This window comes from Puma concolor, chromosome B4 (assembly GCF_028749965.1).
Source record: "Puma concolor isolate L17-30 chromosome B4, mPumCon1.1.hap2, whole genome shotgun sequence".
NCBI classification, from domain to species: domain Eukaryota; kingdom Metazoa; phylum Chordata; class Mammalia; order Carnivora; family Felidae; genus Puma; species Puma concolor.
In genome coordinates, this window is record NC_141673.1 from 14,766,950 (window position 1) to 14,780,979 (window position 14,030).

Here is a 14,030-nt window from a genome sequence, read left to right on the forward strand (position 1 = left end):
CATATGTGTCGCTGTCTGTACTGGGACCTGTTGGTCCATGTGTCTCTCTATCTGTCCCCGCCTCTCTCTCTCTGCTCCCTCTTCCTGCCCTCTCCCCCCACACTCACTGTCTGTCTGTCCATCCCTGCAGGTACAGGCTGTGGGTGGACAGCTGCTCAGAAATGTTTGGCGGCCTGGACATCTGTGCTGTCAAGGCCGTCCACAGCAAGGACGGCAGAGATTACATCATTGAGGTGAGGGATGTCCTCCTGGCCTGGTCCAGCTCCTGGGCCAGAGTGCCAGAGGGAAGAAATCCAAGTGTGGTCTCCAGCATGGTTGGCTGTGTCCCAGCTCCTGGCCTGGGCACATGTGGCTCCAGAGGCTTCTCCCCCACCAGCCTCACACCCCTCCCCATCTCCACCTGCAATAGCATTTAGAGTCTCTGTGCTCCGGACATGAAGTTTGACAACCCATGGGCCTCAGGGTAGGGAAAGAGCATTACCAAGAGTCAGCAAGACTGTGTCCCATTGGGTCTCTTAAACTCTCTATGTCCAAGCATATAAGAAGGACACACTCCCCTCATCACCATGCAGAGAGTCCATCGTCTGTTTGCTCAACAAACGTGTCCTTAGGGGCTCCCCAGGGCTAGGCATGGGCCTGGTTCTGGGGACAGAGCTGTGAACCAGACCGACATGCGGTGTCCAGGCTGGTGGGGAAGAAGGATGAGACACAAGCAGTAGAGGACGTTGGAAGTTAGGAAAGGGAACTCAGCCCTGCGGGGCTGTGAGTGAAGGAAAGACGTAGGGAAATGTCATTGTCAGAGAGAGGCTGGAGACCGGCTGCGGGTTCCAGAATCTGTCCCACAACCCCTGCCGCCCTCCAGGACTGTCACCTACCCACATACCTATGACCCCATACTCTCCTTCACCTCCGACTTCCTGTCCATGCCTCCCCCAATCCACAATCCCCTCTCTCATGCAGGACCCTCCCTGCCCCATCCCTCCGGGTCCCACAGCCTCCCCCTTCACCCCACCTCCCTCCCCTGTCATGCCTCCCCCCCACATAGCTGTGGCTCTCCACTGCTTTTCCCTGAAAATGCCCCTCTGGCCTCAGAGTTCTCCCTTCTCTCCCCAACTGCTCCCCAACATCTCCACATTCACACTCCCCACGGCCCCTTCCGAGGCTCCCTTTCCATGGCCTTCTCTTCAAACCACAGCGGATGGGCGGTGCTGACACAAGGCCAAGACACGTGAGGGAGAGCCCTGAGGCCACCCCCTCCCCGGGTTGTGGGCGGCTAATGGGAAGCACATGGCTGGGGTGACCACAGGAGCCAGCCAGTCCTCCGGGCCCACGTGCCTGCCACTCCCCCGGACCCGCAGCGCGGCAGGCCCAGGTGACCCCATGGGTGGGAGTCCCACTGTTTACTGCCGGCCGTGCCAGGAGGGCATCCGCACCGTGCCCAGGGAGTGGCCACCCTTGGAGGTGAAGGGGAGGGAGTCCAGGATGGACTCAGTCCCTCCACCTTCCCCAGAGAGGCCAGGAAGCTCCCAGGATGAGTTGCGTCTCTATTTGCAGGTTCCATCCTGCTCCGGAAAACAGCTCTTCTCAAGTCCAGGAACTGCTTTCCCTCCATAGCTGAAACTCCTCCAGTAGCCCCTTCCCAGAGGAGGCCTTGGAGGAGCCAGGAGCAGACTTGCTTCTGAGCCAGGCTGCATCCGGGAGGAACGAGTGCCCTGCCTTCCTGAGGGTGCCCGGGGATCTTTGGACCAGGGGTGGACGAAGCGCCCCCCCACCCGCAGCCTGAGAATTTGCATCTGTTGAGACCCTTCCTGTCGCTCCTGCCTCTGCATCAACTCACAGGGACCACCAGCCGTGAACTCACAGTGGCACTCGGTCATTCATCCATCCTCCGCTATGGAGCCTCTGTGCGGGGCGTGAGACCCCAAGCCAGGCGGTGGGGATAGAGCAGTGAACATGGTAGCAGGGACCCTTCCTCCTAGAGCTTCCATCCAGAGAGGCGACAGCAATCGTGGAGGAAGGACTCCTTGACTCCCCTCCCCTCTCTCCTGTGAGCGTAGTCCCTTTTCTCCTGCATTCTCTCTGCCCCAAGAGCTCTTGCCTATCTTGAGTTTCCTCAACTTTTGTTCTTAGGAAACAAAAGTCTGTACTCGTGGGCCCAGGCTCCCTGCCTCCAGACATTCAGAGGGTCAGGGATGAAAGCCCTCTTACATTTTTTTTTTTTAAAGCAAAATTAGTGGGTTTGGACTTTAAAAAACAAGAAAACAACTTCTCACAATGTTCCAGGAGGAAAAAAAAAAAAGATGACTTTTCAGATTGTTTTTTCTCTCAGAAACATTGCAGAGTTGTTTCCCTTGCTTTTGGGTTTACGGTGGGGTCAAGGGAGACGAGGAACTTTGCTACCACGGAGACAAAAGGTATTTTTCCCCAGTCGAGAAAAAAAAGGTAGAAGAGACGCAAACTACTGTTTGCTTCAGCCACCTCTGTGGTGAGAAGGCGAAGTTTGTACTTCATGTTTTATGAAGATCCTCACAGTGAAACACTCGGGGGAAAGACCCTTGAACTTGTCCTCCATGGCCTGTCCAGGGAATGATATTGCTCGCTGGAAAAATGTTTCCCTGGGGAGACCAGAGTGTCCACTTCCTTTGGCTTTGTCCACCATGGGGATTCCAAAATGCTCTGACCTCAGGTTCCTTGTGGCGGCTGTTTTCCACTGCAGGGAATGTAGGAAACAGAAACCAGAACAGAAAAGGGTGGGTGGGGTCAGGGGGAGAAAGGACAGGCCTGTGTACATTTAGACAGACTCCACAGTTAGAACTCAGTTCAGCCCACATAGACCGAGAGGCTGTCTGTGTGCCGGGCACTGAGATCTGGGGTGCCAAGAACTCAGGCCCCAACCCACAAGGAGCTCAATTTGAGGACAGTTTTCAGGACTGTGCTAGAATCAACATACGCATCCTTGAGTTTGCTTTTCAGCTTCCCAACCACAGTGGGTACTTTACACACAGAGCCCTAAACGTCCCAGCCGGAAGCATCTTCACAGACCCCTCAGTTTACAGTTGAGGAAAACATGGGCCCACCGAGGAAAAGTGACCTGCCTAAGATCACACAGTAAGTCGGTAGTAGAACATAGGCTCGGATTCCAGGTTCCCATCCCGATTTTCACCCCAGAGAGCTATTTCAGTGCTCAGTGACAAAGGGAAGGACTGTGGCTTGTTGGTCCTGTGTCCTTGAACTTAGTACTTCTTTGACCCTCAGTTTCCTCATCATTGTGATGCAGATACTAATAGTACTTGCTTCCAAGAGCTACTCTGAGATTTGTATGAGATCCTCCACACCCGGTGCTTGGAACAGTGCCTGACACATAGTAAGTGTTTAATAAAACATAGTACTTATTAGTATACTTATCGTGATGAGCAGGACTTACTGCAAGGATCTTTCATCCCTCCACTGTAGTCTTTATTGAGGGCATATCTGTGGAACAGGACACAGGGCCCATCCCTGACCTCAGGGACTCACAGTCCAGTTGGAGAGACACAAGTAACCAGGAGATGTCAGCACTGTGGGTGAGCTCCCCACTGGGGCAGCCAAAGTGAGGACAGCGGGAGGACAGATGAGCAGCCGTTCAGAAGTTACTCAGAGAGAGGAAGGGCTTAGCGGGTGTTCCCTGAAGAATGAGAAGGACTTAAGTAAAGAGTGAGAGAAGAGAATGGTATACACAAGGACCTGGTCAGAAGAGAGAACCTGGTGAGTCCAGAGCTTGGGAAGAGGGGAAACAAATGCTGAGCATTTGGTGGGCGTGGGATGAGTGAACAGGCTAGATTCCTACAGTGGAGGAAGGGAGAGAGAGCCCACCTAGGCCTCACTCCCCTTCTAGACCTTCTACAGCTGCCCGTGCCCAGGGAATCACCTGGATGGTTGGCCTGTGTGACTTTGGCCAAGTCCCTTCCCATTGCTAGGCCTCAGTTTCCCCATCTGCAAAAAAAAGCAGGATGAGCAAATAGGATCTCTCAGGACCTCTCTCAATATAAGCACTTTGCTTCCTTTGAGAAGAAGGCCATTCCCTCCAGGCATATGTCCTCCCAGAGCCTCTGAAAACAGGCCTTTCCTCATTCCTCTTCTCTCTGAACCCTGGGTCAACTCCAGCCCATGTCATTTTTTGGTCATAATTGAGCCCCCACCTTCACTGCTTCCGGCCTTGTGAAAGCCTTGACCTTGGGCCAAAGTTCAGGAGGTTGGCCCCAAGCCTGGGCAGGAGCCAAGGTGGGAAAAGAGGGGGTGGAGACTGGCTCCCCAAAGAAAAGAGCAGAAAAGGTCAGCAAAGCCTTCCTGGCCCTTGGTCACATTTCTGTAGCCCAACAAATGTAGGCTGAATTAAACTGGATCCAGAGAGTTGATTTAGACTGAACTGCAGGGATCTGGGTGTCTCCACAGGAATCATTCCCAGCTGGAGGCACTGGGCTGGGTGTTTGCATGGACAACATCACCATCTAGTGGTCACTTCTGTCCTGAGCCGTGCCAGTCCTTCTGGGACGCAGTGCCCAAGCCTCCTTTCTCTCTGCAGGTGATGGACAGCTCAATGCCCTTGATTGGAGAGCACGTGGAAGAGGACAAACAGCTGATGGCCGACCTCGTGGTCTCCAAAATGAGCCAACTCCTGATACCAGGGGGCACAGTGCCCTCTTCCCTGAGGCCTTGGGTGAGGTTTCCGGGAGCGCAGGAGATATCATGGCCATGAGAAATGCTGGGCTCTCTGGGAATGGGGAGCCCCTGGATCCAAAGGAGATCACCTAGAATGGAAGCACTCTGGGGAGAAAGGAATGGGGTGTGGATGGAGGCTGGGCTTGGACAGCTTGCACCCTGCCGCGGACAGGGGAGTTTGGGGGGGGCTCCGAGGAGACTTTCCCCCATCCACCATCAGAGGGAGGAAAGCCTTGTCACAACGGCACTGGTGGGCAGAGATTATGGACATAAGAAGCCAGTTGTCCCTTCTGTGCCCTCATTCCTGGGCCTGCGCAGGGAGCAGCGGGCGCGTGTGGGTGTGTGCGTGCACGCACGGGTGTGTATACACACGTGCCCTTTGTGTGTTTCCAGGGCCCCGGTCAATAGAGACTATTGTGTCTTCTGTTTCTCCGTGCCCCAACCTCGACAAGCTCCCTAACTCATTCTCCAAAGAATTTGCTAGCTCTCAGCTTTCTGGAAAAGCAAATCTCAAAACCTGCTTTCCCCCACCCCCACCCCTCCCCCACGAAAACAAATCCATGATAATAGCTGTGGGAAGGATGGTTCTACCGGAGGGGGTTGCTGGCTGGGAAGGGGCATGGGGTAGCCGTCTCCACTGGAGGTTCTGTCCTGACTCGGGTGGTGGTTACACAGATGTATACACATGTAAAAATCCGCTATGCTGTGCACTTAAGAATTGTGCACTTTATGTAAGTTTTACTCCAATAATAAAAAGATCTTTATAAATCCTGCCCTCCCACCCAGGAAGCAAATGGCTGCGGCAATCCCAACAGGCCTCTCTTCTCTCCTGCTCTAGGCTCCACAGATGAAACCAGCAAAATCACCGGGGCCAGCCCAGCTGGGACCTCCACTTGGACAGCCCCAGCCACGCCCACCCACACAAGGTAAGCCCCATGACAAGTCAGCAAGAGAAATTATGTAGTGAGGATGTCCAAATGCACTGAGGGATCCATGTGTGGTTTCCAGAAGGTACTCTGGGAAAATGCATCCTAACACTTTATCCACAGAGTATGTGTGCTCACTCTGTGCAGAATGAGTGAGAATGTGAGGTCTGTCACCCCAATAAGTCAGGAATGAAGAAGGGAAAGACAGGTGAAGTCACTGAGTGCCTCATAGGTGCCAGGCACTGTGCAAGGGACTTTCCCCTCTATTTTCTTTTTTTCTTTTGTTTTCTTTTTTATCTCCCAATCACTCCCCAGTGAAAACCATCAGTATTTCCTTTTTGCAGAGGTGGACATTGAGGCTTTGCCCAAGGAAGCACAACAAGAAAATGCAGGTTTACAAATATGGCCTTTCAGATCTTTGAACAAGCATCTGTTTCTTTTTTATAAAAAAAAAAAGTTTTAATGTTTATTTTTTGAGAGAAAGAGAGAGAGTGTGAGCAAGGGAGGGGCAGAGAGAGAGAGAGAGAGAGACACAGAATCGGAAGCAGGCTCCAGGCGCTGAGCTGTCAGCACAGAGCCCAACGCAGGACTCGAACCCACAAACCGTGAAATCATGGCCTGAGTCAAAGTTGGACGCTCAACTGACTGAACCACCCAGGCGCCCTGCAGGTTTCTGTTTCTTAGCCATCAGTGGTACCTGGTTGTAGATTTATGAGCAACCAGCCAGAGTGAGAAAGAAAAATGGAATATTATATGTAACTGTTTATTGAAATTATTCTTCCTCAAAAAATATACCAGCATTACTGTCTAAATGTTGCCATTTATTAGAGAATGGGTGAACTATTGATGAGTTTATGAGAGGAATCCGTGGCAATAACTGTGTCACAAAATGTCGTGACCTGGGCGTTCTCACCAAGCGGGGCCCGGAGAGAAGACCGCCCGCTGCCTCTCTTGCAGTCAGAACCTTCCAGACGCCAAACGCGTTCACTGCTCTAGCGCCAGCTTGGATCTCCGGGGCAGCTCTACAGCAAGAAGCCCGACAGGCAGTTTCACGGCAATCTCTTTAAGAATCTGCTAGGAACCTACCAGAAGAAAAAGCTTTACTCTCACATTTTGTGGCCTTTCCAGTCGCTGTAACTAAAGTAACATATTCATTGTTTCTTAGAAAAATCGGCCTTGGGCATTAAATGGCTTCCTCTTCCACAGGTCTTAAAGCACCCCATCCATCCTTCGTGTGTCTGCTTCTCTTCCCAGAAAAGCAGAAGGTATTTAAGAAAAGGGAAATTGTGTAACTTACATAACCGTGTAAATGGACATGGGGTTTCTTCTCTAGGCAGATAAATGTGTTTTTGTTTTTAATGTTTATTTATTTTTGAGACAGAGTGTGAGCAGGGGATGGGCAGAGAGAGACAGGCGGGGGGTGGGGGGGTAGACACAGAATCAGAAGCAGGATTCAGGCTCGGAGCTGTCAGCACAGAGCCCGACGCTGGGCTTGAACTCACAAACTGCGAGACCATGACCTGAGCCGAAGTCAGACACTTAACCAACTGAACCACCCAGGCGCCCCAACAAATGTGGTTTTGAATCCACCTCTACGTCTCAGTACCTTTGCAGTCTTAGGCAAGTTACATGCTCTGAGCCTTGGTTTCCCCAGTGATATAACAGCTCCCTAGTTTAGTTGTGGGCAGCTGTCCAAGAGATAATGTAGGTGAAGCACTTAGCAAGGTGTCTGGCACAAGGGAATGCTTAGTAGGTGTTAGTTCTTACTACTAATAGTTTACTATTAATAACTATGTGACTTTTACTGTTAAAAACTTACTCTCAAAAACGTGTCTTAGTAACAATTAAAATATACATGCTGCTCTTAATGATCATTACCATTAACAATCCTTATAAGCAGCCCCAATGCCCTCCTGCCTGGCGATAATTCTATCATTATAAGTGTTCAAAAATGATTTATTCATCCCCCTGCCCGGCTCCTGGCTGTGCCTCTGCCCTGCCCTCTCCTTTCCTGCTCTGCCCCAGGACTTACTTTTTAAAACACATTTGAACAGAGCACTTTTAAAACAGAGAGCTACTGTATTCTGGTTTCCTCTCCGGCCCAGAGTACAGACATGCTTGATAAAGAGATATTATTTTAAGGGACATGAGGCTAAACACACTATTAGTGAGTTGAAAAACAATCCATTTAAAGCCAATTAAGATAATTAAAGCAAACGCTCATTGGATTAACACTCAGATTAAAAATAACAAGGCTAGTTAATTAACGTGTTTTTGAACTCACCGTAAAAAGTGAACTTTTCTTTTAGTGAACCTCATAATTTTTTAGCACCAATCCTGTGCTTCAGCAAATACTTTCTCTGTATAAGTCAGTGGTTTTCTGTATGTGCTGAAATGAAAAATACAAAATTGTTTGCTTTGCCAAGAAGCTGAAAGAAATAAGTAGAGTGTCTCTTGAGGAATCCCAGGTGGATAATAGGGACTCAACAAAGAGTTAATAAATGAATGAACGAGGATCCAGATTTTCCAAGATATTACTGGCCCTGGGGTAGGAGAGAGGACGGGGAGAATTGAGATAAAAGTAGAAAACAGATGTTTTCTTTGACCTGCAGTGGGGTTATTTTTATGTTTATTTATTTTTGAGAGAGAGAGAGAAGGAGGAAGGGGCAGAGAGAGAGAGAGAGGGAGACACAGAATCTGAAGCAGGCTCCAGGTTCTGAGCTGTCAGCACAGAGCCCGACCAGGGGCCTGAACCCACAAACCGTGAGATCATGACCTGAGCCGAAGTCAGACACTTAACCGACTGAGCCACCCAGGCATCCCCCCCCCCAATTTTTTTTTTAATGTTCATTTATTTTTGAGAGAGAGACAGAGGGTGAGTCGGGGAGGGGCAGCGGAGGGGGGGGGTCAGTACACAGGATCTGAAGCAGGCCCCAGGCTGAGCTGTCAGCACAGAGCCTGATGTGGGGCTCAAACTTACAGACTGTGAGATCATGACCTGAGCCAAAGCCGGACACCCAACCGACTGAGCCACCCAGGCACTCCTAACCTGACACAGGTTTCAAACATAAAAAGAGTAAGCCAGCGTTTAGGAACCAGGAGGTTTTGCACAAATATTTCCATTCCCAGGTTCTCTAGATAGAGCAGAAGCTCTAGAAACAACGTGCCTGTGTCCCTCCTCAGCAGCTGCCTGCTGACTTGCAGTCACTGGGCCCCCGTGAACGACAGGACTCCGCCATTTGCCTCCGGCCCTGCTCCTCCCTGTTGTCTCTTTCACAGGGCTGTAGCATCAAGTGCAATTTTCTTCAGCTTGCGCCTCTTTAGAGTTCCCTGAACTGTGTTTTTATCTCAAGGAAAACATGTTAAAGCCATATGGTTTTTTGGACACCTGCCTGCTTCATTTATTTATGTACCTGCCTGGCCCTATAGGTGTTTGAGATCAATGGGTTCTCCAACCCACTGGGACATACAGTGACAAAAGCGGCGAACAGCAGATCAAGGCCACGTGCAATCAGTTGCTAAATCGATACTTCAGTTCAATCCAACAGAGAAAGTGCCGCATCAGCCTCGCAAGAATGTTCACATGGGGCCGGATGTTCGGTGGCTGGTCCGAGGGCCTCATTTTACAAGCCAGGGCCCAGGAAGCCAGAGAAAACTCAGTCAAGTTAACGCAAGACAGGAGTTAAGAACTGGGGCTCCGCGAGCCAGTATGGTGTAATGTGCCAGCTGCGATGATTGAGGGCAGAGGTCAGCGGGAATCAAGTCCCCCCTTCCTCCTGCACCTGGCTCAGAGATGTCCTCCCCTGGAGGAGAGTGCCTTTTTTTCACTTGCACAAAGATGTGAGGATTCAGGGCCACCCTGCATGGCACGGTTTTGTGATTTTTGTTTGGGGTTTTTTTGTTTAAGGAAAAAAGAGAAAACGAAACAGAGCGTTTGAGTCAGAGAGATGTAGGTTTGAATCTTGGCTCGTCCCCTTACTGGAAGTGACACCTTGAGCAAGTCACAGCGTATCTGGGACTCAAGTGGGGATGATGATAATGCCTAACCCACAGCACTACTGTGAGGAGGCCGAGCCCAAGGCCGGGGACTCAGGTGTGCTCAGTAAGACTTGTAGAAATCAGCATGAGCAAAGGGCCACAGACACAGGCTCCAGCCCCTCTGAACTCCCAGTCTCCTAACCTGTCCACAGTGATCTCAACAAGCACAGCAGGAAGAGCCACAGGGTACCCTGTTCTCCCAGGAACAGGTCCCAGTCTGTTTTGGCAAAATGCAATTCACAGCAGCCCTGACGCTCAGGCTTCACAGATGAGGAGAGAGCGCCTTGCTTGCTTGGAGCCTTGGAACCCTGCTTGAAGTCATTTCTGGGCGGCTAAAATGTCCCCAAGCCTGTGATGCCCCTTTGCTTGTAGGTGGAAGTCTCCATGCTCTGCACGGTGAGAGGGAAAAGCCAAGACCCCTGTGAGCTCTTTGCAGCTACTCTTTTCTTGTTAGGAGAACTTGAGGAGGCTCAGTTTCCAGCTCTATGTGACAAGAAGGATGGTATCTTCCCTACCAGCCTCTCTCTAGATCAAATGACATATTGCCTTTGAAAGTTCTTAGAAAAGTTTAAAGAGCTATGAAAAGGGAAGGGGTAATCTATTGTTTCAAGAGTAATGCATCTTCAGTGTGGAAAACATCCGTGAGCAAAAGAAAGAGAATTAACCCCACCACTTTTGTAATCATTCAGCACTGACTCATTACTCAAAGCGTGGTGAGCAGAAGCATCACCTGGGAACTTGCTAGAAATGCAGAATCCCAGACCCCACCTGGAGCAGTCTGCCTGGGTCGCCATAACAAAATGCCACAGAGTGGCTTCAACAAAAGACATTTATCTTCTCGCAGTTCTGGAGGCTAGAGGTCTAAGATCAAGGTACCAGCAGGGTTGAAAGTTCTCTCCATAGCTTGCAGACAGTGCTTTCTCACTGTTTTCCCATGGCCTTTCCTCTGTGTGGCCGCTGGGGTCTCTGTCTCTTCTTCTAAGGACACAGGTCCACCCTTATGACCTCATTTAACAATAGTTAGTTTCTGTAGGGCCCTGTCTCCAAATACTGTCACGTTGAGGATGAGGACTTCAAAATATGAATGGGGGGGGATGTGGGGGTACACAATGCAGTCCACAACACTCTCCCAGACCTACTGGATCCTAATCTTTATTTTAACAAGATCCCCCCAGTGATTCATGTGCATGTTAAAGTTAGAGACACACGGTTTGAGTGGACAACTTTCCAGTCTTTATTTTTTTATTAATTTTTTAACGTTTTTATTCATTTTTGAGAGACAGAGTGCTAGCAGGGGAGGGGCAGAGAGAGAGGGAGACACAGAATCTGAAGCAGGCTCCAGGCTCTGAGCTGACAGCAGACAGCCTGATTCAGGGCTCGAACCCACGAATCATGAGATCATGGCCTGAGCCGAAGTCAGATGCTTAACCAACTGAGCCACCCAGGCGCCCCTCCAGTCTTTATTTTTTACATAGCTATATACATATGTGCTAAAATGGAATAAAACCATATGTTGTTTTGTAAACTGCCTTTTCTGTTTAGCAGTATGTATTTAGCATATATTATCAACACTGTTCTATATCATTTAATATATGATAGCCACAGGGTATTCCATTACATGGATGTATCTTAATGTTCCTGATCAGTTCTCCAATTGGGCACTTACACTGTTTTCAGCTTTTCGCTGTTATAAAAAAAACTGCAGTGAACATCCTCGAAGCAATATTTGTGCACAGCCATATTTATCTTAAGAAAAACTTGAACATAATCATTTTTCTCCCTGTAGGGGGCCCTCGCCAAACTCAGTCTCCTCAGCCCCCGCGAACCGGGAGCCCCTCCCAACAGAGGCTCTCCCCGCAAGGCCAGCAGCCCCTCAGCTCCCCGTCGGGGTCTCCACAGCAGCAGAGATCGCCAGGCTCACCACAGCTGTCCCGGGCATCCGGCGGGAGTTCTCCAAACCAGGCCGCCAAGCCAGGCGCCCCCCTCGCCTCACAGCCCCGGCCCCCCGTTCAAGGCCGCAGTGCCTCCCAACAGGGGGAAGACTCCAAGAAGCCAGCACCACCCCACCCTCATCTCAAGTAGGTGCTCTGGGATCCGGCAGGGTAGAGGGTGGGGTAGGGGTGCGGGCAGAGCTGGGCTGACTCAGGGGCTCAGAGACCAAGGAAGACCCACTGAGGCCTCACCCAGACTCTCAGTGGGTCGGAGGATGGAACTTGGATGGCAGGCAGGGCCCAGGAGGTCAGAGTACAGCTTGGCTCCCACCACGACCCTCCAGATACATACTCATCAGTTATCTCTTGCCACATAACAAACCTCCCCCAAAACCGCAGCTTAAGCAAACGACCATTTTCTTCGCTCATAATTTTTGGTCCAGCAATTTATTCTGAGTCTGGATCAGCTGGGAGATTCTCCTGCTGGTCTCTCCTGTGGAGTTGCCAGGTAAAATACAGGAGGCACGGTGAGATTTGCATTTCAGATAAGCAATGAATAATTTTGAGTATAAGTATACCCTCAAATATAGCATGGGAGATGCTTATACTGGAAAAAGGATTTGTTTTTCAACTGAAATTCAGATTTAACTAGGTATCCTGGACTTTTATTTACTAAATCCAGCAACACTACCCTCCTGGGATCATTCAAGTGGCTGCAGTTATCTGGCATCTTAACTGGGGCTGGATGGTCCAAGATGGCCTTCCTTACCACACATCTGCTGTCAGCGGGGCCTGTCTCTCCACAGGCCACCAGCTCCGGCAGACTGGACCCAACTTCCTCACATGGTAGAATCCCATCCCAGAAGAGCAAAAGTAGAAGCCTCAAAGGCCTGGGCCCAGCTTTGAAGCCACACAATGTCATTTATCCCATCATGTGTTTTGGGTCAAAGCAACCTATGTGGCCATATAGACTCTTGGTAAGAGGGCCTCCAAAGCACATTGCAAAAGGCTAGACCCCAGGAGGAACCACTGCCGTCACGTCACTGTCTGTAAACGACACATCACGACACACACCCGTCCCCTTCCCTCTGAAGCCCATCTCTCGCTTTGAGGTCAGAGAGTCCCAGCTGTGTTTTCTTGGGAAAGCCCCTCCCTTCCTTCACTGCTAAGCACTAACGTGCAGAAACAGAGCCTCACTCCTAGCACCCACTGTCCGCTTACCACCTGCCAAGGACTTCACTTGGTTGGGGTTTTTTAATTCTCACAAGTATAGGGGTTAGTAACTACTACTATCCGCATTTTACAAACGAGGAGGAGATGAATTGCCCAAGCTCCACTGTTGGTGAGTAGAAGAGCTGGAATTGAACACAGGGCACTCAGCCCATGGATCGGGCTAACCAGGATGCGTCTGAATGGGTGATGCATTCACACGGTTCAAAGATCTACACGACATCAGAGGTACACACTGAAAAACCTTCCTCCCATCTCATTCCCGGCCAGTGCTTTCCGGCCCCCTGCTCCCCAGGGGTGACCACATTTGTTAGTTCCTTGTGTATTCCTCATGCAAGTACAAAAATGTATGTTGCTTCCCTCCCCCACTTTTTACAAACGGCAGTACTTACTATCCACACCATTCTCCTTGCTTTTTACATTTAACAGTAAATCCTAAAGCTCATCCACTGCGTCCATTGACATTTTCCCCTTTTCACAGCTGTATCGTATGCCACTGTATAGTTGTACTCTGATCGAACCCACCACAAAGAGAAATTTGGTTTGCTCTTACAGAGAAGCCGGCAGCAAACAACCCTGAACACACACTGTTTGTCATGTGTATAGGCTCAGCTGTGGAGAAAGTACCAGCGATGATATTGTAGGATCAAAGGATGAATGCATTTTCCATTTGATAGATATTAGCAAGTGTCCCTCCAGGCAATATGGCATCGTGGTTGACAGCACAGACTCGAGTCAGACTGCCTGGGTTCCAGTCCCAGCTCTACCACTTAAAAGCTGCATGACCTCAAAAGCATTACGCAACTTCTCTGTGCTTCTACCTGTATGGTGATGGCAAGACCATGTGTGGATCTCTTAAGCTTGGGGCCTATGTGTATCACCTCTTCCTGTGTCTGTCACCTCCACTAGAATGTGAGCCTCCTGAGGGCAAGGCCCGAATCACAGCCCTCTCCACAGCCCTGTCACCTAGCACTAGGTTGGCACAAAGGTTCAAACAGTGGACACCTTGAGAATCCCGAAGCAGGCCAGAGGCTGCAGCAAAGGCTTGATGGGAAAGGCAGGAAGTGAAGCCCAGAGTGACAGAGAAGAGGCCTGAGGGTGGGCTAGACCAGCCCTCCCTTTTTAATAAAAATTTTTTTTTAATAATTTTTTTTTAACGTTTATTTATTTTTGAGACAGAGAGAGACAGAGGATGAATGGGGGAGGG

The 14,030-nt window shown here is 50.1% G+C and overlaps 1 protein-coding gene across 2 annotated transcripts in view; it reads left to right on the top strand.

Moving 5' to 3' along the window:
- SYN3 (synapsin III) overlaps positions 1-14,030 on the top strand; it is a 467,188-nt gene that overhangs the window by 446,758 nt on the left and 6,400 nt on the right. For both annotated transcript variants that reach the window (XM_025926829.2, XM_086712422.1), the window contains exons 10-13: positions 131-233; positions 4,562-4,696; positions 5,537-5,624; positions 11,449-11,740. In XM_025926829.2, coding sequence (XP_025782614.1) covers positions 131-233; positions 4,562-4,696; positions 5,537-5,624; positions 11,449-11,740 — 618 coding nt within the window. The remainder of the gene's footprint in view (positions 1-130; positions 234-4,561; positions 4,697-5,536; positions 5,625-11,448; positions 11,741-14,030) is intronic.